At 47.0% G+C, this 26,134-nt stretch overlaps 1 protein-coding gene across 1 annotated transcript in view; it reads left to right on the top strand.

The window, feature by feature from the left end:
- Positions 1-26,134, top strand: part of PALLD (palladin, cytoskeletal associated protein) — a 387,834-nt gene that overhangs the window by 348,467 nt on the left and 13,233 nt on the right. Inside the window, exons 10-14 of the mRNA XM_065879773.1 lie at positions 11,454-11,589; positions 14,566-14,664; positions 15,433-15,483; positions 16,250-16,471; positions 20,209-20,358. Of these exons, the coding sequence (XP_065735845.1) occupies positions 11,454-11,589; positions 14,566-14,664; positions 15,433-15,483; positions 16,250-16,471; positions 20,209-20,358 (658 nt within the window). The remainder of the gene's footprint in view (positions 1-11,453; positions 11,590-14,565; positions 14,665-15,432; positions 15,484-16,249; positions 16,472-20,208; positions 20,359-26,134) is intronic.

Consider the following 26,134-nt stretch of genomic DNA (forward strand, 5'->3'; position numbering starts at 1 on the left):
GGGCTCACCTCGAGTCATAGAAGCGCTGGCCTCTTATCAGCATCTGTCGTAGTTACTCATACGGAGTCAAAATAATTTTATAATTGTTCCCAGAGAGGGTCCAGCAGCTCCTGCCGCTTCTTAAAAGTTACCGGATTGGGGGAGAATGGATACATGTATATGTAGGGCTGAGTCACTGTGAAACCATCACAACGTTGTTAATCGGCTGTACTCCAATACAGAATAAAAAGTTGAAGAAAAGAAAAAGTTAATGGAGCAATCACGCTGGTTTTGTGCCGTGGGAAACCGTATCCTAGAGGGAGGTAGGCGCTGTGACACCAGGGTTCAGTGGCAACCCCAGGCTTCCAGCTCTGTGCCAGCCCAGAAGGCGCTGTTGTGTGGTTACCCTTTTGTCTTCAAAAAGTTTTCCTGTTGCCAAATCACACACACTTGAAGAATTCCTTCTTTTGGTTTGATACATGTGACCTTCGAAACATTCTTTTCCTCTGGTGAATTGTGGCATCTCTCGTTTTGCATTCTGAATTAAAAACAAAAAAGTAGCTATTTATCCGTCATAATCATTCAAATAATTTGCCACAGACCGAGTGTCCCTTTCAGGGTTGCCATGACCATTTGGCGTCCTTGAATTTGTCGGAACTGCCGAACTCTTGTCAAGTGACTCTTTTCAATTACTTATTTATATGTTTTTGGGCGCTCGTGGTGATTGTGACAGCACACTCAGTTTCACTTACACGTCGTTTCTCTGGTCGAACAGTTTTGCCATGTACGTCAAGTGCTACTAAATGGACCGGTCACACGTGACTCAGTGAAGTAGAAATCCAGTAGTTGGGTTGGTTTTTGTAGTTGTATTTTTTGCCTACCTGTTGTACCAAAATATTGAGTATAAATTTCAGATACCTCAATTTTCTTAATCATCAGTCGTAGTACTGGCTGTTGTTTGTATGTTTAGCATCGTCCTGTTTTCATCTGTCGAAGAGTAGGTCTAAGTAGTCTGTGGAGATAAGGTTCTGCTCCTCGCATCTGGGCAGTGGAGGGCAAGGCAAGGGGCAGAGGCAGGGAGGCCCGGGACAGCGGCCTCTGCCGGCACGCGTCCTCGCGCGTGGGTGGGCTTTGGGGGACTTCTGTACATCCAGGCCCCTCGTGCCTTTCCTGCAGACAGCTGCCTCTGCCTCTTCCCCGGGCCGTGGGGTCACCTGCAGGGAAAATGCTGCCTCCTCAAAGCTGGTGACGGACACAGATGATCAGGTGACTAAATCTCTCAGACGGAGGCCGTGAGGAAGAGCACGGGCCTCACTTCTATAAAATGAATGTATCCCCCCCCTCTCGGAATCGCTGCTTCCATTGCTGTACTCCTGTCCCCTGCTCAGTGAATCAGCCCGAAAGGCGGTGGGGATCCAGGGCATCTGGGAGTGCCACCCCCTGCCCAGAAAGAGGGCGGCAGCTCTGCCTTAGCCGGTCCCGAGTGGCTGGGCAAGTCTCAAGGTGGATCAGATCAGACCCGACCCAGATGGCCCGCTGGGCACTGCACTGCTCACCCACCTTCACGCTCCTGGAACTTGCCCTCAGGCAGCAGGTAGCCACGGTGCTCCAATGTTTTATACTCTGAACTACCTCTTTTATAATAAGCAGGCTTCGCTGCGTTTGTCAGCAGAAAAGCATGTGTCATTAGGAGCTGTGATGCACGTGTGTTGAGAGCTTTTATCCTGCAGCCTCTCAGCTCTTGATAGGCAGCATCTCCTTGTCCTCTCTTCCTCCCTGACTTATAGGAAACAGGTAGGTGGGGACAACGCCATCATTCTCCCTTCAAGGTGAGAGACCAGGAGGGGGCGGGAGTCCCAGGGTTCTGGAATTAGCCCGAGCGAGGAGTGACTTCGCCTTGGGGTGTGGCCCAGGCTGATCTGTAATCAGTCTGATGTCTCATGTTTTTTGACTGAGGTTAAAGACTGCAGACCAACAAAAACCCCCAAGTCTTAAGGAAAAGTTTGTAATGGATTCCATTGTAGTTTAGACGTGTACAAATCGGGACCGTGGTTAGATAGTAACTAATAGAAAAGACAGAACCGGCAGTGGACTTGGCCACAGGAAACATGTAGAGGCGGAGGCCCCGAGGGTCTTGTCATTGGGCTCACTGGGGTCCAGCATCTTAGAGGATTCCACAAAAACGCGCGTCCAGTCCCAAGCAAGTATTCCCCAGAAAGTAGCAGGCCGGGTCTCGGGTGATGGTTCTGTTCAGCTACCTGCCCCAGGAGCCGCTGGAAGAACACCTCGGTCCTGGGTGACCCTGCACAGGGTGCGCGGGCGGGCACAGTGCACACACGTGTGCCAGGGCCCAAAGGCAACGTGGAGAGAGTGTAACATTGGTGTAAAGTTACGTGCTCTCCTTGAAGCATGAGCTTCAGGTGCCCAACTGGACGCCAACAGCTTTGGCTTCATGATAAAAATCAGTAAAAATAATAGAATCGATGTACAGAAACTTAGTTTACATATCTGCGGCTCTATTTTTTTTTTTTGAATTTTATTTTATTTATTTTTTTATACAGCAGGTTCCTGTTAGCTCTCCGTTTTATACATATTACTGTATACATGTCAATCCCAATCCCCCAGTTCATCCCACCACCACCCCCTCACCACTTTCCCCCCTTGGTGTCCATACGTTTGTTCTCTACATCTGTGTGTCTATTTCTGCCCTGCAGACCAGTTCATCTGTACCATTTTTCTAGGTTCCACATATATGCGTTAATATACTATATTTGTTTTTCTCTTTCTGACTTACTTCACTCTGTATGACAGTCTCTAGATCCATCCACATCTCTGCAAATGACCCAATTTCGTTCATTTTTATGGCTGAGTGATATCCCGTTGTATATACGAATCACATCTTCTTTATCCATTCGTCTGTTGATGGGCGTTTAGGTTTCTTCCATGACCTGGCTGTTGTAAATAGAGCTGCAGTGAACATTGTGGTACATGACTCTTTTTGGATTATGGTTTTCTCAGGGTATATGCCCAGTAGTGGGATTGCTGGGTCGAATGGTAGTTCTATTTTTAGTTTTTTAAGGAACCTCCATACTGTTCTCCATGGTGGCTGTATCAATTTACATTCCCACCAACAGTGCAAGAGGGTTCCCTTTTCTCCACACCCTCTCCAGCATTTGTCGTTTGTAGATTTTCTGATGATGCCCATTCTAACTGGTGTGAGGTGATACCTCATTGTAGTTTTGATCTGCATTTCCCTAATAATTAGTGATGTTGAGCAGCTTTTCATGTGCTTCTTGGCCATATGTATGTCTTCTTTGGAGAAATGTCTATTTAGATCCTCTGCCCATTTTTGGATTGGGTTGTTTGTTTTTTTAATATTGAGCTGCATGAGCTGTTTGTATATTTTGGAGATTAATCCTTTGTTCATCCTTTGTTCATTGAATCATTTGCAAATATTTTCTCCCCTTCTGAGGAAGGGGAGAAAATATTTCGTCTTCTTTGTAGCTTCCTTTGCTTTGCAAAAGCGTTTAAGTTTCATTAGGTCCCATTTGTTTATTTCTGTTGTTATTTCCATTACTCCAGGAGGTAGATCAAAAAAGATCTTGCTGTGATTTATGTCAAAGTGTGTTCTTCCTATGTTTTCCTCTAAGAGTTTTATAGTGTCCAGTCTTACATTTAGGTCTCTAATCCATTTTGAGTGTATTTTTGTGTATGGTATTAGGGAGTGTTCTAATTTCATTCTTTTACATGTAGCTGTCCAGTTTTCCCAGCACCACTTACTGAAGAGGCTGTCTTTTCTCCATTGTATGTGCTTGCCTCCTTTGTCATAGATTAGTTGACCATAGGTGTGTGGGTTTATCTCTGGGCTTTATATCCTGTTCCATTGATCTATATTTCTGTTTTCGTGCCAGTGCCATATTGTCTTGATTACCGTAGCTTTGTATTAGAGTCTGAAGTCACAGAGTCTGATTCCTCCAGCTCCGTTTTTTTCCATCAAGACTGCTTTGGCTATTCGGGGTCTTTTGTGTCTCCATACAAATTTTAAGATTTTTTGTTCTAGTTCTATAAAAAATGCCATTAGTAATTTGATAGGGATTGCATTGAATCTGTAGATTGCTTTGGGTAGTATAGTCATTTTCACAATATTGATTCTTCTAATCCAAGAACATGGTATATCTCTCCATCTGTTTGTATCATTTTTAATTTCTATCATCAGTGTCTTATAGTTTTCTGCATACAGGTCTTATGTCTCCCTAGGGAGGTTTATTGCTAGGTATTTTATTCTTTTTGTTGCAGTGGTGAATGGGATTGTTTCCTTAATTTCTCTTTCTGATTTTTCGTTGTTAGTGTATAGGAATGCAAGAGATTACTGTGCATTAATTTTGCATCCTGCAACATTACCAGATTCATTGATGAGCTCTAGTAGTTTTCTGGTGACATCTTTAGGATTCTCTACGTATAGTATCATCTGCACACGGTGACAGCTTTACTTCTTCTTTTCCAATTTGTATTCCTTTTATTTATTTTTCTTCTCTGATTGCTGTGGCTAGGACTTCCAAAAGTATGTTGAATAATAGTGGTGAGACAGGACATCCTTGTCTCGTTCCTGATCTTAGAGGAAATGCTTTCAGTTTTTCACCATTGAGAATGATGTTGGCTGTGGGTTTGTTGTATATGGCCTTTATTATGTTGAGGTAGGTTCCCTCTATGCTCACTTTCTGGAGAATTTTTATCATAAATGGCTGTTGAATTTTCTCAAAAGCCTTTTCTGTGTCTGTTGAGATGATCATGTTTGTTATTCTTCGATTTGTTAATATGGTGTATTACATTGATTGATTTGTGTATGTTGAATCCTTGCATCCCTGGCATAAATCTCATTTGATCATAGTGTATGATCCTGTTAATGTGTTGTTGGGTTCTGTTTGGTACTATTTTGTTGAGGATGTTTGCCATCTATATTCATTAGTGATATTGGTCGGTAATTTTCTTTTTTTATAGTATCTTTGTCTGGTTTTGGTATCAGGGTGATGGTGGCCTCATAGAATGAGTTTGGGAGTGTTCCTTCCTCTGCCATTTTTTGGAAGAGTTTGAGAAGGATGAGTGTTAGCTCTTCTCTAAATGTTTGATTGAATTCATCTGTGAAGCCTTATGGTCCTGGACTTTTGTTTGTTGGAAGATTTTTTTTTTTTTTTTTTTTTTTTTTGCCATACGCGGGCCTCTCACTGTTGCAGCCTCTCCCGCCGCAGAGCACAGGCTCTGGACGCGCAGGCTCAGCGGCCATGGGTCACGGGCCCAGCCGCTCCGTGGCATGTGGGATCTTCCTGGACCGGGGCATGAACCCACGTCCCCTGCATTGGCAGGCGGAGCCCCAACCACTGTGCCACCAGGGAAGCCCTGTTGGAAGATTTTTTTTTTTTTTTTTTGGAAGATTTTTAATCACAGTTTCAGTTTCATTGCTTGTGATTGGTCTGTTCATATTTTCTGTTTCTTCCTGATTCAGTCTTGGAAGATTATAGCTTTCTAAGAATTTGTCCATTTCTTCCAGGTTGTCCATTTTATTGGCATAGAGTTGCTTGTAGTAGTCTCTTAGGATGCTTTGTATTTCTGCGGTGTCTGTTGTAGTTTCTCCTTTTTCATTTCTAATTTTATTGATTTGAGTCTTCTCCCTCTTTTTCTTGATGAGTCTGGCTAATGGTTTATCAATTTTGTTTATCTCCTCAAAGAACCAGCTTTTAGTTTTATTGATCTTTGCTATTGTTTTCTTTGTTTCTGTTTCATTTATTTCTTGTCTGATCTTTATGATTTCTTTCCTTCTACTAACTTTGGGTTTTGTTTGTTCTTGTTCCTTCAGGTGTAAGGTTAGATTGTTTATTTGAGATTTTTCTTGGTTCTTGATGTAGGCTTGTATTGCTATAAACTTTCCTCTTAGAACTGCTTTTGTTGCATCCCATAGGTTTTGGATTGTCGTGTTTTCATTGTCACTTGTCTCTAGATCAGTTTTTTATTTCCTCTTTGATTTGCAGTGATCTCTTGGTTATTTAGTAACATATTGTTTAGCCTCCATGTGTTTGTGTTTTTTTCCCTGTAATTCATTTCTAATCTCATAACGTTGTGGTCAGAAAAGATGCTTGATACGATTTCAGTTTTCTTAAATTTACTGAGGCTTGATTTGTGACCCAAGATGTGATCTATCCTGGATAATGTTCCATGTGTGCTTGAGAAGAAAATGTAATCTGCTGTTTTTGGATGGAATGTCCTATAAATATCAATTAAACCTATCTGGTCTATTGTGTCATTTAAAGTTTGCGTTTCCTTTTCAATTTTCTGTTTGGATGATCTGTCCATTGGTGTAAGTGAGGTGTTAAAGTCCCCCACTATTACTGTGTTACTGTCGATTTACTCTTTCATAGCTGTTAGCAGTTGCCTTACGTATTGCGGTGCTCCTATGTTGGGTGCATATATATTTATAATTGTTATATCTTCTTCTTGGATTGATCCATTGATCGTTATGTAGTGTCCTTCCTTGTCTCTTGTAACATTCTTTCTTTTAAAGTCTATTTTATCTGATATGAGTATTGCTACTCCAGCTTTCTTTTGATTTCCATTTACATGGAATATCTTTTTCCATCCCCTCACTTTCAGTCTGTATGTGTCCCTAGGTCTGAAGTGGGTCTCTTGTAGACAGCATATATGTCTTGTTTTTGTATCCATTCAGCAAGCCCATGTCTTTTGGTTGGAGCATTTAATCCATTCACGTTTAAGGTAATTATTGATATATATGTTCCTATTACTATTTTCTTCATTGCTATGGGTTTGTTTTTGTCAGTCCTTTTCTTCTCTTGTGTTTCCCACTTAGAGAAGTTCTTTTAGCATTTGCTGTAGAGCTGGTTTGGTGGTGCTGAATTCTCTTAGCTTTTCCTTGTCTGTAAAGATTTTGATTTCTCCATCAAATCTGAATGAGATCCTTGCCGGGTAGAGTAATCTTGGTTGTAGCTTCTTCTCTTTTATCGCTTTAAATATATCATGCCACTCCCTTCTGGCTTGTAGAGTTTCTGCTGAGAAATCATCTGTTAACCTTATGGGAGTTCCCTTATGTGTTATTCGTCGTTTTTCCCTTGCTGCTTTCAATAATTTTTCTTTGTCTTTAATTTTTGCCAATTTGATTTCTGTGGTTCTCGGCGTGTTTCTCCTTGGGTTTATCCTGTATGGGACTCTCTGCGCTTCCTGGACTTGGGTGGCTATTTCCTTTCCCATGATAGGGAAATTTTCAACTATAATCTTTTCAGATATTTTCTTGGGTCGTTTCTCTCTCTCTTCTCCTTCTGGAACCCCTATAATGCGAATGTTGTTGTGTTTCATGTTGTCCCAGAGGTCTCTTAAGCTGTCTTCATTTCTTTTCATTCTTTTTTCTTTATTCTGTTCCACAGCAGTGAATTCCACCATTCTCTCTTCCAGGTCACTTATCTATTCTTCTGCCTCAGTTATTCTGCTATTGATTCCTTCTAGCGTAGTTTTCATTTCAGTTATTGTATTGTTCATCTCTGTTTGTTTGTTCTTTAATTCTTGTAGGTCTTTGTTAAACATCTCTTGCATCTTCTCAATCTTTGCCTCCATTCTTTTTCCGAGGTCCTGGATCTTCTTCATTATTATTATTCTGAATTCGTTCTCTGGAAGGTTGCCTATCTCCACTTCATTTAGTTGTTTTTCTGGGGTTTTATCTTGTTCCTTCCTCTGGTACATAGTCCTCTGCCTTTTCATCTTGTCTGTCTTTCTGTGAATGGTTTTTGTTCCACAGGCTGCAGGATTGTAGTTCTTCTTGCCTCTGCTGTCTGCCCTCTGGTGGATGAGGCTGTCTAAGAGGCTTGAGCAAGTTTCCTGATGGGAGGGACTGGTGGTGGGTGTTGCTCTGGTGGGCAGAGCTCAGTAGAACTTTAATCCACTTGTCTGCTGGTGGGTGGGGCTGGGTTCCCTCCTTGTTGGTTGTTTGGCCTGAGGCAACCCAACACTGGCGTCTACCTGGGCTCTTTGGTGGGGCTAATGGCAGACTCTGGGAGGGCTCCTGCCAAGGAGTACTTCCCAGAACTTCTGCTGCCAGTGTCCTTGTCCCCACGGTGAGCCACAGCCACCCCCCACCTCTGCAGGAGACCCTCCAACACTAGCAGGTAGGTCTGTTTCAGTCTCCTATGGGGTCACTGCTCCTTCCCTTGGGTCCCTATGTATGCTACTTTGTGTGTGCCCTCCAAGAGTGGAGTCTCTGTTTCCCCCAGTCCTGTCGAAGTCCTGCAATCAAATCCCACTAGCCTTCAAAGTCTGATTCTCTAGGAATTCCTCCTCCTGTTGCCGGACGCCCAGGTTGGGAAGCCTGACGTGGGGCTCAGAACCTTCACTCCAGTGGGTGGACTTCTGTGGTGTGCGTTCTCCAGTCTGTGAGTCACCCACCCAGTGGTTATGGGATTTGATTTTACTGGGATTGCACCCTTCCTACCGTCTCATTGTGGCTTCTCCTTTGCCTTTGCATGTGGGGTATCTTTTCTGGTGAGTTCCAGTGTCTTCCTGTCCATGACTGTTCGGCAGTTAGTTGTGATTCTGGTGCTCTCGCAAGAGGGAGTGAGAGCACGTCCTTCTAGTCGGCCATCTTGAACCAATCTCTCTCGGGCTCTTTTTTTTTTTTTTTTTGCGGTACGCGGGCCTCTCACTGTTGTGACCTCTCCCGTTGCGGAGCACAGCCTCCGGACGCGCAAGCTCAGCGGCCATGGCTCGCGGGCCCAGCCGCTCTGCGGCATGGATCTTCCCTGACCGGGGCACGAACCCGTGTCCCCTGCATCGGCAGGTGGACTCTCAACCACTGCACCACCAGGGAAGCCCATCTCTCAGGCTCTTTTATACATTAATTTTTTTTTTTGGCCACGCAGCTCGCAGGATCTTTGTTTCCCGACCAGGGATTGAACCTGGGCCTCTTTGGCAGTGAAAGCACGGAGTCCTAAACAGTGGATGCCAGGGAATTCCCTCTTTTATGCATTAATTTCTGAGTTACATTCTTGGATGTGAGGGATTCCTCAGAGCATGTTGTTGATGTTGCTCACTCTTCAACTGTGTGGAGTTTAGTTTCCCTTCGATTTCGCTGAGTATGGGAAGAGGAGCATACGGGGGCTCTTCGTTTAAAAAATTCTCCGGCGGCCAGACAGGCCAAGGACCTCCTACGTCATGTGCTCTGCGCTGCGTCTGTGAGCACGGACCGTGTTGACCTGGAACAGTCCATCAAGGGAGGATGCTCTCAAGGTCATTCAGTAGTCAAGGAAAAAGAAGACAACTTCCTGGGATTTGGCGTGGTTGAATCTGGAGGGTTTTACTTTCCACATGCGTGTGTATATGGTTGAGCTGTTTTTACCCCCAGCGACGTGAGTTTTATTTAACATAGTCAGTGGCGTCACATTGAAGCTGGTGTAGACAGGACAGGGTGCGTCTGCATGCTTGGGCTGAGCCCAGGAGCAGTCAGCACGTAAGACACGTAGGGATGCCCCTGGTTCCTGTGCACTGAGCGCGGGGTTTTGTGAGCAGTTCTGGTTTGGGTAACAGTTTACGTTAAATAGGCGTTTTAATTTTTAACTGTACGAACCATTATGAAGGGAAAGCATCTCAGGACTTCCCTGGCGGTCCCGTATTTAGGACTTGGCACTCTCACTTCTAGGGCTCTGAGTTTGATCCCTAGTCGGGGAAGTAAGATCCCGCAGGCCACGCAAAAAAAGAAAAAGAAAAATTTTTTTTTAAAGAAGGGAAAGCATCTGTTTGTCACCAGGTGCTCTTTTTATTCCTGACGAGTTGCTCTTTGTTCATCAGAGTTGGTGCCACGCTGGGGAGCAGACCACAGCCGTTTACAACAGATTCCTCTTACAGGATAGCCCTCCGTTGTCAAAACTTGGCGTCAAAAGTTTGTAACCGCTGTTCTTGCTGGGCGCCTCCCCTTTCCAAATGCTCCATCTTGGTTTCTGCCCTGATCTCAGATCTTCACCCTTACTGTGTGCTCAGTTTTTAATAAAGTTTCTTAGTGTTTTCTGAATTGCGTTAATAATTAGTCCAGATGAGATACTGTCAGAAAAAAAGGTTCCGTATTAAACTAAGCGACAGCGCCGTGGCCTGGACCCCTCTCCCCGAGGTGCCCGGTGCCCCGTTGACCCCCGGGCTGGCTCTGGTGGCCCTCCGTGTGGTCACCCCGGTCCAGCTCCTTGTGGACCCGCTTCTGTCACCTGGCCTCCCACCGGGTCCTCCCTCCCTCCCCCTCTGCCGTCCCCACTGTAGAAGCTGATTTTTGCAGGAGTCATGACCTCAGTCTGCTCTACGTGTGTCCCTGGCCCCCAGAGCCGAGCAGGGCCCTGACCAGTGGGTCTGCGGGGGTGTGGGCAAGCTCTTGGGGGCTCTGCTCAGCATCCTGGGGTCCTCTTCACTCCCCCCGGCCTCCCTTGGCCAGTCCCTCCATGATCCGCCGCCCTGCAGGGTGGTCTCTGTCAACTGCCCCAGAGCCCCTCCTGCAGGCCCTGGTTTTCCCCATAATCCTGGGAGACCTGTGCCTTTAGTTCCCACATTTTGCACTTTACGGAGGAGGAGGTGGAAGCACGAGCCATTTGTTAACTGGCCCAGTCTTTCTGTAAAGGGCGATGCTGGCCTCTTCACCCTTTTTGCTGTGATGCCCGCCTGCATCCCCACACCTCCCACCCGTGACCCTGCCCGCCTGCATCCTCACACCTCCCACCTGAAAGTGTATTGTGTGCATTCTTCTCTAACTTGCTCCTTTTTAACCTTGACATTATATCTTTGAAATTCACCTTTGGTGATACGCATCCTTCTTTTCCACTGTTGGACGGTGTTCGTTTCTCACTTATCTTTACCCACAGCCCTGTGAGGGAGGAAGAAGTAAACTAGGCAGCACGTGGCTTCAGTCCACCAGTCAGGCCTGCACCCTGCCGCCCAGCCAGACCAGAACAGAAGAGGAGGGCGGAGTGGGCAGGATTCACGTTTGCTCAGGGCGGGCGGGGCACTGATGCAGAATAAACTGGCAGCGGAGGACCAGAGGGCTGAGTTGAGGAAAGGATGCAGAAGTCTGTTCTTCCTGAAACCCTCTTGATGGTCTCATGTGGTGGTGGGTATTGTTACACCTGTTCATGACACGTGCTGGGAAGCTTGCACAAAGTCACAGACCTAACACGGTGGAAACCCAGGTCTGGGTATAAACAGTGCCACGTATTTGTTGCTGCTTCCCCGGCCTTGGCCCTCATCTCACCCCGGCGGGTGCGCCCTGGGTGTACGGACTTTCTCTGGGGACTGGTTCCCGTCAGCGTCACTGGTCCCACACCCAGTGGGACAGGCGTGGCCATCAGGGTGGGTGGTGCTGGGCTGGGGGGGATGGGTGTGCGTGCCTGGCCCCGGCCCTGACCCTGACCCTGACCGTGACCCTGACCGCGCTGTGTGCTTGCCCACAGGGGATTTCCCAAGAAGGCCAGCAGAACTGCCCGCATCGCCTCGGACGAGGAGATCCAGGGCTCGAAGGATGCCGTCATCCAGGACCTGGAGCGGAAGTTGCGCTTCAAGGAGGACCTGCTGAACAACGGGCAGCCGGTACAGGGCGGGGTGTGCTGGGGTGGGCGGGGTCTGGAGCTGCCCCCGAGCCCTTCCCCCTCCCCCAGGCCTAGGGTCCCGAGTCACGCGTCCTCACCGCTGGCCCGGTACCCCGAGCCCCCACGTTCCACTGCGTGTTGAGGCTTGGGTCCGGGAAGTGGGGAGGGGAGAAGGCTGCTTTCTGCTGCCTGTCATGGACCATTCCTGGGGCATCACAGCAGGTTGGAGGGAAGGGAGGGAGGAAGGACTGAGGGTGAGGCCGGGGGTAGGGCAGTGAGGACCTGCAACCTTACAGAGAAAAAGGAACAAATCCCGCTGGAGGGGTAGGCGTGGGGAGAGCCATGCCCCCCGGTGACCTGTCTGCCGGAAGCAGTGAATCGGAATTAAAGTTCCAGAAGCAGAATTTGGATTCCAGGCCCTGCAATGCTTCTGCAGAAAAAGTATCTTTCCTTAGGAGACCATGGCTGGAGTCTAGAGTGTTAGGAGACACGGATTCCGTCACCTGAAAGAGGAGGCTTGCTTCCCATCCTCGTTCTAGCCTGTCAGGGCAGGACAGCTCAGCTCAAGGAGAAAATAGTAATTCTGTTTCAAGGCTGCAGAATTGTGAAGTCGACCAGAGTAGCTCTGGTGACAGTGTGGACAGATGTTTCCTCCAGTGGACCTAGTGTTTCCTTGCCAGTCTTTTTTGTTCGGTTTTGGGGGTTACTGACCCTTTTCTTATCACATCAGAGTACTTCAAGGGGACAGGAAAAGCAAGTCTAGCAAAGGAGATCTCAGGTAGGGGAAAGGAGCCTTTTGTGCTTTATTATGGGGAAATTTGCGCAGCTCTTAAGTAGAAGCAGAAAAGGGCCTCTTTGTATAAAATCTCCCTCACACACCTTTTTCAGGAGAGAGAGTCTCTGTACTAATTAAGTTTTCTAGGAATTGTAATTATCAAGCGTTGATGGATAAAAGTGTGAGCACAGGCTGCGTCTGACCGGGAAGATGGTGACTAGAGGAGGGTGCTGGATGCTGGTTTTAATTCTCAGGATCCTGACCTGAGCTCAGGAAGGTTAAAATGCTAACGAGTTCCTGTGTTGGTTAGTGATTTCGAAGAGAAGATTTCCACCCAGGGAGAATATATTCTCCCTGAAATAAGTGGTTGCACGTGTAAGTGTACATATTCTGGAGGTTTGCCCTGGCTCTGTCAACCAGAGCCTTTGATAGATTAAAACAAATACTTAAGGGAACTTCTTCAATCCAGGTAAAGGCATCTCTCCAGGCTTTTTTCTTTTTCTTTTGGTTGTTTGTTTAAATATTCCTTATGGACTAACTCTTGTTAAAAAGTAAGACTTCTATAAGCCCTTACGTTATACTATGTGTATTTATTTTTGTTATATATATATCATGTGTCTCGCGTATAAATATATATTTCTGGTATTTGTTTAGCAGTGAATGACATTTCCAGTATTTTCCATAGATTTCCACATTTGAGAGTTTAAAAAAGACAAGAAAAGTAAGGTTTCCTTTCTTAGAAAACGAGACCCTGAAATAGGCTTTTCCTGATGTTGCACATCATTCCGTACTTGCTTCTGGCTTCTCAGAGCTCGTCTGTCCAAACAGCATAGTAGTTTAGAGACAAAACTACGAAGTGACTTTGCTTCCTGGCGGGAGCAGGTACCTGTGGTGGAGGCCTGGGTGTCAGGCGATGCTTCTGCTCCAAAGGAACGGGGTGACATCGCTCCAGTGCTCGCTGGGACGCTGCTGTAGTCGTCCCTGCAGACGTTAGGAAGGCTTTTGAAGAGAGCAGGTATTTAAAACTCTCTCTGAAAACTGAATTCATGATTTTTTAACACACGTGAGAAGATTAAACAGCACCTACTGCACGAGACATTGCATGTAGCAGACGCGGCCCCCGCCTCTTCTCATCCTCGGCCCCTTCTTTACAAAATGAAATAACTGGAACTTCAGGTCTTCTGTCGTCTGGCACTTGTCTTATTTCTCTTCCCGGTCTCCGCTGGGACTGGAACCAGCAATTGCTGGAAGTCAGCAGTTTACCCAACATATTTTCCTGATGAGATCGTTTCCAGTAGAATTTGTGTCTAGATTCACAAGTTTGGAAGTTTATCTGAAATAACTTGTGCAGGATTTTGGGGGGGGGGGTTGTTTTTTTGGGGTTTTTTTTTTTTTTTTTTTTTTTTTTGGATTCTGCCATGCTAGTTACTCTCTGTCTTGAATCAAATGCTTGTTTTTAAAATGCCCCCGATGGGCCGATGGTCATATTAGAGCCAGCGCTCAAGAGCGGCCATCCGCCCAGCAGACAGAACACGAACGTGGACATTTCTCTCGTGTTTGGCCCAAAGCGCCGGCCGGTCAGTGCAGAAGCCTCACAGCCCTCTTTGCAGACAGTCTCCGCAAGTAGGCTCGTGAGTCGTGGGTATCAGCTCAGCAGGCATCTGTCACGGCCCCTCTGCCGAGTCCACATGTGTAGTCATCCTTTGTGGGTTATTGCATGTGCTTGTGTTCACCTCGGATACCCAGCCCCTGGGAAGTGCTGTCAAAGCAGAGAGGACCGTCACTGCCCGCTGGCCTGAAACTCCCTCATCAGGCAGTTCTGAAGCCTGTGGATGGCTATGAAAATAACATTTCCTGTAAAAAGAACATTTTGCTGTTTCAATATCTTTTGTCTCTGGGTTTATCGTCAGGGGTAAATATATGACTCGTACTTTTAAGTGACTTCTCCCCTGTTGCTCAGTCTGTGCTCTGTCAGTTGGTGGCTCTCAGGATGGGTCACCCCACCTCCCAACCCAGGGTCAGGACCAGAAGGGCCGGTGAGAGCAGCTGAACAAGGGGAGGAGAGGACTCCTGTGCGTACAGGCGTCAAGGCGGAGAGGGAGCAGCTACAGAGAACGGCCAGCGTGTTTGCTTTTTCAACTCTTTTTCTTAAGGTGTGGTAGCATTGTGATTTTTCTGATTTCTGTGACTTGCTTTGTCTAGAGGTTGACGTACGAGGAAAGGATGGCTCGGCGGCTGCTGGGTGCCGACAGCGCGACCGTCTTCAACGTCCAGGAGCCTGAAGAGGAGGCGGCCAGCCAGGTACCCCATTCCTCCTGGCTCCCCAGGGAAGCAGATTACCCTGTCCCCTCTCCCTGCCCTCCTTACGGACAGTCTTGGGGTCAGCTCTGTGGAGAGCAGAGGGCGGGTCAGAGGAAGGACACTGTCATCAAGTCAGCCTCCCAGCCAGCGTTTATTGAGCACGTACTGTGCTGAGTGAGTGATGGGATTTATTTCAGTTGGTGACACCTGTTCGTTTTATCTTCTTAGCGATTCGTTTCTCTCCTTTCAAGTATCTTTCTGTTTTTCCTGTCCTGGGCTGTAGTGCAGAATAGGTTTGTGTGGAGGAACATATGTTCACTGACATTGTCTGAAATCACTAGTGACTGTTTCCAATTATGTTCTTAATATCTCGTCCAGGTAAAACACCTATGTACAGAAAAGACTCTGTTTTCCTTCACGGATGTAGTTATAAAGCACTCATCAGCAGAGAACCTAAAATGCTAACATTTTGTTCCCCTGTTAACACCAAAAAATAAGCCACTTCGTGGACGTGATGTAAATAAACTGTTTTATAATCTCCACCGCTTCTGTTTGGAGTCTGCAGATGTAGTTCTGAGATAAAAGAAAGCTTTGTAACGCAAGTTTAAAGGATCTCGTATCTCTTAAGAAATGGATCAGCCTTCAAAATCGGAAAGTTGCTCTGTGTTAAATACTGCTGCCACCACAGCTTCACTTAAAGCTGGAAATCTTGTGAGATGCTTGCTGCTTCTGTACTGGGCTTCACTTCTTTTTTTTCTACCATTACAGGACCCTGGGTCTCCTCATGCTTCTGTAGGGAGTCCTCTGGATGGTCAAAAGGTCACGCTTTCACCTTTCTTTTCTTCCCAGTCTTTCCCTGTATCTGTTTCTTCTCTTCTTCCTCGTTTACCTGTGTATATAGTTCACTGCCACACATTAACTCTAAGTACTCCGACCAGTGTCTATTTTCATTTAATATCAGATGGACAGAATGAACTGCGGTGTGATTTTCTTGTCATTTATTTACAAACTTGAATTTGATTCTGTCCTTTGTGGCTACTCTGGATTTCAAATTGTGCAAAGTTTCTCATTTGTTAAACCTTTGTAGGGGAAAAAGAGCTAATTCTTAAACTGACCGATTTGATACTATTTGGACAAGACAACTTGTGTATTTTTTGCAGTTTTATTCATACCGTTGAATTTCTTCCTTCAAGGCCACAGACTGTTTTGTAAAGGTTGAGTACCTTAAGGGAAAACCTCGTTAAAACAACCTTTCATTTAATGTTAAATGGAGAATATCCCATAATGGGCTGCCTTGTCTTTTACTGTACTTTGTCAGCAAGAGGTCTGCAGGCTCCCCCTTCACCACCAGAGGATGGCGATGGGGACTTTGCTCTGCTCCTGTGTTTTTCACCAAACCTTTGACGGGACCGTCAGTCCTCGGGAGGAGAATGGTTGCTCAGAGCCGCAGAGCTGAGGGCTCTGTGGTAAAAACATCACTGTCTTCTGGGCGCCTTGCTGGAGAGGGGATAATGAGACGTGGGGCTTGGGGGACTTGGTACCGCGTGGACCGAGGTCGGTGACGGGACCCTTCTCTCTGATTTAGGAGTACAAAGTCTCCAGCTGCGAGCAGAGGCTCATCAGTGAAATCGAGTACAGGCTGGAAAGGTCCCCCGTGGAGGAGTCAGGGGAAGAGGCTCCCTGTGGGGACGCGTCTGTGGAGAGCGGAGTGGCCCCATTCTTCGAGACGAAGCTGAAGCATTTCAAGATCTTTGAGGGGATGCCCGTGACCTTCACATGCAGAGTGACCGGGAATCCAAAGCCGAAGGTGAGCTGCAACAAGGCTTCTTAAGAGTTACGTTCCCCGAGGATGAGTTTGGCTTCCAGCGTGCCACACGCCATTGCAGCGTTCGGGGGAACAGGTGCAGACTGAGCTTCTCAGTACCCGTGGTGTAAAACACTCGAGTTCAGGGCCGTCCTCAGGAGGCACTGGAAACCAGCGAGGGTAGAAGAGTAGAACAGGACAGGACAGAATAGAATAGTAGGATAATGGACAAGGAGCTTTTCATGACCCACATCATTTACTCATATGATGTTGCCATTGTTACACCCAAATTGCAGGCGACCGGGCTGAGCTCAGGGGGGTTAATGAACTTTCCCCTGGTCAGAAAGCTGTGAGTGGCCAGGCTTGAACTTGAATCCGCCCGTGCTCTGTACCAGACAGAGGAATAAAGCTACCACAGGTGATGGAAACTGCAGATCTTCAGTCTGCAAAACCAAGGCCTCCTGTGTTTACAGAGGCAGCGGAAGCAGGAATACTGTGAGAAAGGGTCCTTCGAGAAGCTTCCGGTACCGAGGATGAGGCCGGCCTGGCCGGAGCCCGGTTCCTGCAAGCATGTGGGGATGCTGGAAGGAGGGAGGGTGGCCCTCTCTTTAAGGAGAGACTGGAATCACTGCTCGCTGGCCCCGCAGAGTGGCAAACAGGACTATACTTTGCCCTAGAACTTGAGAGAAGAGAATAAAAGAGGCACCCATGAGAAGCTGAAACTCCAGATTCACACTCTCACAGGATACAGAGCCCAAAGCTGAGAAGTTAATATGAGATTTAGTCCAGGATGATTATAATCCTAAGGTTTCTGGCAGAAGCAAGTAAAAACTGCCCCGTAAAGGACTTCCACACTGGGGCCTGTCAGACATCTACGGGGCAGGAGGGGGAAAAAGCGAGTTCACGAGAAAAACTCACAGACCCTGCGAGCAAACAGGGTCCACAGCAAAAGAAACGGGAGAACAGAAGCCACGGTGCCACACGGGATAGAGCCGTCTTGAGGGGACTCCTCTGAAATCACTGTGTTTAAAGTGATGGAAACAATTCTAAAAGGAATAGACACTTTAGTGAAAGAATAGGACCAGAGACAAGGCACATGTAAAAATAAGCATGCAAAAATGAAAACTATACTCCCTGAAATTAACATTTTAACAGGGGCTGGTGTAAAAGAGCCGGAACGAGACTGAGTGAGACAGGAGAAGGGGCCGGGCCAGGACCACACCTGAAACTTTGAGGGGCTCATGCTCCGTAGCTCCATCCGTTGTTCTGTTTTCACAGTAAGGAAAGTTTTACCACCGTACTCGTTCCCTAAAACCGAATCCCAGCCCCACAGTCAGAAAAACATAGACCAGAAAAATTAGCTTTATATTTTCAGAGCCATTGCCACCTCCTAATGAGATTTCACAAATCAACTGTTGTCAGAGAACACACGTCTGTATTATCTTGACATAATCGGATCATTGGTGTGTGTTCACAAACATGATATCAAATGCACGTATTAAAAATAAACATGCAGCTTACGAGTGGAACTCGTAATTATATCATGAACTTCCAAAATAGTCAAAAAAGAACCCCACATTCTTTTTCAGCCTTACTCAAGGCACGATTACTGATGGGCTTCTAAGATCACTGAATCCTGTTCTTAAAGAACGTTATGTTCGCCCGAGAGGCGGGCTTTTGTTTTGACGTGACTGTCTTGTTCTCCTACAACCTTGGATGTTTCACGGCCGTTAAGAGGTTGATTTTCCAGAGCTTTTTCCTGTTAGATGTTCTTCTGTTTTCCTGGCTGCCATTCTTTTTCTTCCCTCCCTGGTTTATTGAGACCTGTTTCTCCTGCACATGTTCTAGCAATTATATTAGGATTGTTGGAGTATGGAATACTCATCGTGTTTAAAAATATTTTTTTAGCTTATTTTTTTTTAATTTTTTTATTCTGCCCTTGACATGCTTGTTCCATTGAGATATGAGAAGATGGAAGAGAATTTCTAGTTCACCCTGTTTTCATCTCTTGTACCCTTCCTGTCCTGTCTCTTAGCAGTCTTGGTCAAGTTTTGGAACTGTCTCTTAATCTCATTTGAAAGTTGTATTCCAAGTACAATAGATGTGAAAAATATGATTAAAGGAGAGAAATAGGGCTTCCCTGGTGGCGCAGTGGTTGAGAGTCCGCCTGCCGATGCAGGGGACACGGGTTCGTGCCCCGGTCCGGGAAGATCCCACATGCCGCGGAGCGGCTGGGCCCGTGAGCCATGGCCGCTGAGCCTGCGCGTCCGGAGCCTGTACTCCACAGCGGGAGAGGCCACAACAGCGAGAGGCGCACGTACTGCAAAAAAAAAAAGGAGAAAATTAATTCTAAAGAACTGGCATAGAGGCAAGAATGCAAAAGGGAGATATTATGTACTAATCACAGCTTCTTTGTTCCATTGGAAATAATCCAACCACTAAGAGTATGATAATTACAGAGTATCACGCCTTATGTAACGTAACTTTTAGAACTGAAAGTTATTAGTCTGTTTGATGGTGAACTTTTAGGTTCTGGAGATTAATAATATAGTTCCTGTAAACGACCTGACTGAAAACTAAGGGTAGGAAAAGCTACAGCGGTCAGATCCTGATTGTTCTTGCACTTATTTCCTGCCATCTGTTTTTAGCCTTTCCCTATCTTAGACATGGAAGTTTCAAGAAAGATTTTTCAGATTCAGAGGCTTTGACAGGGAGTGGAATTGGAAGGCCAGCTGTGGTCTCAACTGACATATTGATTTACATGCAGGAAGAATTTCATTTTAAAACTGCAAGCTCGGAACTAAGTTTCTTCTGTTGGGAATCAGGAATGCTTTTGGTTGCAAGGAACAAAAGTGACCACAGAGAGCCTGCCATGGTTTGAAAAGGGAGGATGTATTTCCCTCCCGATGGCAAGTGTGGAGGGGCCAGTGCAGCATGCTGGCTGTGTTAGGGCTGCCGGCTCTGTGACCCAAACTGTGGCCCGCCTTCAGCTGTGCAGTTGATGATCAAGTCTGAAATAATAACCAAACCGTGAGAGACCCACGGACCCAGGATCTTGCTTAAACGTGAGGGAGGGAAGGACGACCCGGAGAAAAGCTCGTTTGACCATTTAGAATTTTCTTATTTAGTCAAGATTTTTACTTTATTTCTCACATTTAATTTTCCATCACCCCAAGTTAAAATGTTATTTGAAAATTATTACACATTTCAATACCACTGTGTTTTCTTTAACGCAGTGGAGCTAAGGAACTGTAACCCTCCGTCCTGTGCCCCTCGGCTGGGAATTAAAGTGATAGGGTTCCCCCATCACCCCCCTCACTTGCCCCAGCTCCTCACACCCTGTTCTGTTTGACACGATTCCAAGGAATCGCTGGGGTTTAGGTTCTGGTTTTGTTGTCTACAACAACCTTTTTACCTTTACAAGTAATACAGTTTCATTCGGGACACTTGAAATAGAAGCAAAAAGCAAACTGGGTGCCAGCGCTGAAACCATCACTGTCCTTCATGTAAATAGTGGATGAATGTAAATGCCTGCTTTATAGATGTCTCCTTAAAAATAAAAAGCGGCTATGTAACTTCTAAAACTGAAATAGAATTCAACTTGCTTGCCACCTACCCTTTTCCCTCAGAAGCCAAGGTCCTGCCCTGACGTCCTGCCTCGCGCTTTAACTCGGGAGCTCAGGGCGGCCCGTGCCCCTCCACTCACAGGACCTCACCTTCATCTCTGCCTTCCCCCTCAGACCTACTGGTTTAAAGATGGGAAGCAGATCTCTCCCAAGAACGATCACTACAGCATCCGGAGTGACCCTGACGGCACCTGCTCTCTGCATACCGCGGCCTCCACCCTGGACGATGACGGGAATTACACGATCATGGCTTCGAGCCCTCAGGTGGGGATGCGCGGTGGCCTCGGGCCTGTGTCCAGGGTGGTGGGGTTTCCCGGGCAGAGGAGCTGCTGCTTGGCTGACGGGGAGTCATGCCTCTTTGACTTGAAACTGTTTTCCCAATTCTCCATCCAGCGTGTTTTCCCAGGATAGAAACATTCTTTCTTAATATTTATCTATTCCGTGAGATGTTTGTCTACGTGAATAGTTCCGGTGCAGATGTGCATTCTTTCCATAAATATTATTGAGAGCTTGATATGTACACCTGTCATGTGGGTGATGGAGCTGCAGTGCTTCAGGGGATGAGGTCCCGAGACAGAAGATAAGCCAGTAAACAAATGCATAAACCATGTGATTGCAGGTAGGGTTATGTTCTCAGGAGAAAGGAGAGTGAGGGGTATGGATAAGCTGTGGTAGGAAAACTCAGAAAGGAAAATATTTAGAAGAAATACACGCACACCTAATTCAGTGGAATTTAAGTAATGTGTAAGTGTGGACAAATTATAATTTCGATAGAACATACATACAGCATTCAGGATTTTTGTTTGTTTACACCCAGATGTTTTGTAGTTGCCCTTAGATTTAGGGTCAAAAAATCGGTTGACTACTTAGAATTTAACAGACAGCTACTGGGTACCATGTTCCCAGTTCAAGCCTGCAAATTCTTTTTTATTGAGTATCTTGTATATTTTAGGTGCTATACTGGGTACACAAATATGTAAGAAGTGATTTTGTGCCTTACGAGCTCAACATCTGACTGGGTATTTTATGAAGTCTGCAGAAATCATGTAAATGACGCACTTTTAAAAAAAATTTTTCTTTTATATTAGACTATAGTTGATTTACAATGTTGTGTTAGCTTCAGTTGTACAGCAGTGATTCACTGACACATATATATATATATTCTTTTTCAAATTCTTTTCCCAGTTTGGTAAAAAACACTCTTTTTTAAAAAAGAAAGCTAAAGTTAACAGTTTTATTATGTAACTGATGAAGATTGCCCAGAAGTTATCTTTTTAAAAAATCTCTGATCTATTTATATCATTCCCTATTTCATTATTTCTTTTGAAGGAAATATTAAGTGTTAGAAAACGATACAAATAATTTTAGCAAAGCGTACAGACTTCTGAAAGTTTGTACAGTGTTATACTGTCCTCGGGTTACATTGTCATGTAAAGATACATTTCTGCAGTGATGGTAAGAGTGAAACTGAAATTGCCCACAAATCAGGCTGTGATACAGGACAGTTGACTCTGCACTGACAAGAAAGTTTCCAAGTTAACGCCTTCTTGAGGTTCTAACTTTTCAGCCAACGAACACATGACCATCCCTTTGAAAAACAGTCAGAATCACAACCTTTGCTAATAAGTTACATTTTAATGCTTATTTGTGTTCATGTTGTTTGTATCTGAGGGAACGAAAGTGGAACTTTCTCTTTTTTTAATCATATCTTTAGTATGTTTCCTTGACTACTTTTTTTTTAATTGCATCTTTATTGCACTTTGTAGATATTGTGTTTCTTACAAATTGAAGTTTTGTGGCAAACCTGTGTTGAGTAAGTCTATCACTGCTGTTTTTCTAACAGCATTTGCTCACTTTACATGTCTGTGTTACATTTCGTAATTCTTGTTATATTTCAAACTTTTTAATTATTATTACATTTGTTATGGTGGTCTGCGATCTTTGATGTTACTACTACAACTCTATTAAGCAATTTCGATTTTCAGTTTTCTGCCTCTTAAAAAAGTAGTGGAGTGCATAACAAAATCCAGAATTTTTCTTCGCCCTGGGTTCTTTATTTCTCTTGTGCCCTGGAAAGGCTAGGGTGGGTTATGGAGCTAGAACATTCACTGTGTTCCTTCCTTATGTGCTCACCATTCCTGGGGTCCCGCTGTCCACCTCAAGGCGTTTTTCCTAGTGAATGTTTTGAACTGTTACTGGAGTGAGCGGTTTTATAGATAGAACAAGAGAAATGTCACACTGCAGTTCTGAGTCTGCTTCTAGTCCCTTCAGGTGACGTAGCTTTCCGTGTGGGGAAGTTCTAACGGGAAGGACCAGGCACGTGGCAGCGGGCAGGCGGCTGGGCTCCAGGGTGGCAGTCTCTGCATGGTTATTAAACCCCTGACCAACCAGGTGAAGGAGGGCTGAAGATGCCCGTTCAACATGGAAAAGGAGGAGGGGCAAAGTCAGAAGACGGAAGTGACGCAACGAAGACCAGGAGTGGAGACGTAGGGACAGTTCGGAAGAGTCGGGGGTGCAGAGCCAGCCCCCGGCACCGGGCAGGTCTGAGTTGGGTTCTGGCCGCGTGGCCTTTAGCAAGTCCTGAACCTCTGCGCCCGCTTCCTCGTCCATGAAGTGAGAAAAATAATACGAACTTAAACGATGCATGTAGAGCGCTTGGTTTACCTGGCGTGTGACCGGCTTCCAGTAAGCGCAGGTTGTTGCCACTGTTGAAGTTCGAGGACGCTAGTCCCCCTTCTCGGAGCAGCACCCTGAGCTGGCAGGGGCCGTGGAGCCCGGCTGTGTCCCTCCCTCAGCGCCGTGAGTCCAGAAGTCAGTGCGGGCTGGAACCTCTCCCCAGCGCGGTGCTGGCGCGGGCGCTTCCAGCCTCCACCCTGGGAGAGGCGTTCCCGGCAGGGGCGGCCCGGTCGCGACTGCACGGCCCGGGCCCTGGGAGGAGGGCTCCGCTCCTCCACGTGCACAGCTGGGCTGGCGGGAGCCGCGCCGCGGCCGGGAGGGGGACCCCCGACGGCGGGCGCTGCCCTCGTGCCGGCCGTGCGCTCCGCCGCTTCGCCCGAGTCGTGGCCTCGCCCCGTCTGGTTCTTCGCCCTTCACCTTTCGGAGGCGAGACAGAGAAATGAGGAGCGGCCGTTTACCTCAGCTCGCCGGAAGCCCGGCTCTTCTAGCAGACTCGCCCGTCCTGTCTGTGAGTCAAGCAAGCAGCGGTGTGGCCGCCCTGGGCCCCAGAGCCCTCGAGGCCCCGGGACAGGGCAGGTCCTGATGCCAGAATCCCGCTGGCTCTCGAGGTCGGGCCCCCGAGGATCCTCATTAACGGGGTGCGTTCCCGGAACTAAGCGTCTCCTTTCCTACTGAAATGACCGCAAGGCAGGCGTCTGAGGCGAGGCTCCCGAGGGGAATCTGAGGACATGCTAAGCGTGGGCGCTGGGCCTCAGCCTGACACGGTTGTGAGTCTTGGTGTTTACGGTACTTGGCAGTCGCTCTTGCAAGTTTCTGAGTGAGTCGCCTGGTTGATGTCTGCGCAGGGGTGAGACTCCTCCTCCAGCCGGCTCTTCAGTGGCAGGTGTGTCCACACCTGCCAGGTGTGGGTTTTGTGAGTCATCACCGAGAAACTGGAGTGAACTTCCTACCCACTTAGGAAAACAAAGTGGCATTTCAGCCCTGACGGGTCACGCCCTGTTGCTCTACTTGCTCCGTGCTGCAGGTTGTCGCTTGTTGCTGTAGGAACACGGTGACAGAAATGCTTCACGCTCCATAGTCTCAACTTCAGAAGCAGTATATAGTAAAGGACTTGGCCATTCTTGTAATTTGTGAATGAAAACACGGTTTAAAAGAAGCATGATGTAAATAGGCACTGAAAATAAATCTCAAAAGTAAACGCTAAGTTTTTCAAAATGCGTTAGTTCCAGAAGCATAGCGTGGGGTCCGCTGACCTGGGCTCCCTGCTTCCTTGATGCCCTTTGATACCTTCGTTTTTTCCCACGTTATGGAAGGACGTGGGTTTGGGAGGGAGACAGCTCCATCTCTTTTCTGGTGCACCGTGGCCTCCACGATGTGAAGTGACCGAGGGAAAGAGGAAAGGGCTGATGGAAAAATGAGTTCGGTAATGAAACACGGACGGCCGAGCTCTCCAGAGCAGCGGAAGGTAATTCCCGAGAGCCAACAGAAGGGGTGAGAAGCACGGAAAGAGGAAAACACGGTCAGCAGGTTAGTTTATAGAATAATTTTCCACCTGGGTCAGTCTTCAGGGAATAAGGAACACGTTAGACGTCGTTGATGGCGTGCAGTTTCCCCCTGGGACAGAACACACTGCTCTGGGCCGGCACCGGCCGTGGAGCATCCTCAGCCCGGCAGCTCCCGGGAGACAGGCGCACAGTTGAGTGGGACCGTGAGGGACTGTGACGCGTTACAGCAGGCGGCCGCCGAACCCGGGCCACAGGCTCCGCCTACGTCCGCCTCTAATCCCATCCTGAAGACACGGCGGCGGAATCGAAACACAAATGTTTGACTTTGTTTTGCTGCGTTGCTAGGTTCCCCTGTCCTGCCCTCTGGTCTGGAACGGCTGTCGTAAACTTGCGTCCTCCAGTTGCATCGTGTGTGCAAGCGGCCGGCTTCCCTGAGGCTTGCGGGCCGCAAGTTAGATGTCATCAACCGGGAAATGCAGATGTTTTGTCCGTAGCACATAAATCACTGGCCTTGCAGGAGGCCTCAGATACGCATTACAAGCTGGACGGTTAACAGAGAACCACCTTAAGAATTCAAACGCCTGGTTTGCGCCATAGCTTTAAACACTGAGGACTTGTCTGGAATAGAAAAGCAGTGAGCAGCTGAGTTCAATTTAAAAGGCTGGTTTGTCGGTTGTGTGTGTCTCAACGTTATAAGGTTTTCTGGCACCTTCCAAGCTTCCCTTCAGACATTCACTTCCGTTATTCCTTCATGTGTTAATGATAAAGCAAAAAGAAACGAGACGGTTGAAAGCGAACAGACAGCGTTAGTGTACCCCTGAGCCTGCAGTGACGGCGGTTGTAGGATTAAAATCACCGAATGCTCGTTTTGGATGACCTTCCTCAGAAAACATTCAGACTCGAAAATCTCAGCTTCCTGCCGTGCACACTGGAGGCATCTTTTCAAAAATGCTTCCCTGGGTTCTGGACTGAAAATGTCAGAATTATACCACTCGCTACTTTGGTTGCTTTCTAAGTAGTCCTGTTCACTTGTTATTAGTAATATAGTTCGCCAGTATCGGTATATTATCAGACTCACAGGTCTGCCTCCTGAATTCCAGGCCCTTTCCCCTTTCTGTTCCAAAGTGGAGGACGGTGTGGGAATAAAAAGGTGATAACTGACAACATATGCCATTTTCTTAAGTTCGGGAAGTTAAGGAAGATTCCGGGGCAGGATTTGTAGGGTTCTAAGCAATCGCAGTAAAGGTCTTGAAAGCGTGCTGGAAGTGTGTGCTTTTCACGGAGCGGCACGCCGACCTGTCACCGTGTGTTTGGGAGCGGGGAAAGGAGACAAAGTGCATCCCAGGCACAGGCAGTGCTTAGGGTTGGGCAGGACCCCTTTCCTCCTGGGCCTCGGACGCAGCTGTCAGACACCTGGGAGGTACCTGTGTGTGTGGCGCCCTGCAGGCACCAGCGTGAGGTGGGGAAAGGTTGGTCTGCTCTCCACAGTCTCCCTCCTACGCTTGGAGTACTTGGCTTTTCCTCTGGAGTAAACTGCATCCTAATACCAAAAAGAGAGAGAGAGAGAGAGCAAAGACGAGAGGAAGGAAAAGGAAAGAAGGAAGGGAGGGTGGGTGGAAGGAGGGAAGGAAGGAAACTCCATTCGTATGGAAAAAAATGGTGTTGAACAAAACAGTTCCTATCCATGTGGTGGTTGTTATGGTTACATCTGTATCCAGTGCTATAAAAATTTAACATTTTGAGCGTTTAGCATGTGCCAGACACACCACCAAGTACTTGACCCCTGTTAACTCGTTGAATCATCATAAGAGCCCCTCCCTGCAGGATGACCAGCAGGGTCCTGTTCCGCAGGTGAGGAC

The sequence above is a fragment of the Phocoena phocoena genome, chromosome 6, assembly GCF_963924675.1.
Source record: "Phocoena phocoena chromosome 6, mPhoPho1.1, whole genome shotgun sequence".
Taxonomy (NCBI): domain Eukaryota; kingdom Metazoa; phylum Chordata; class Mammalia; order Artiodactyla; family Phocoenidae; genus Phocoena; species Phocoena phocoena.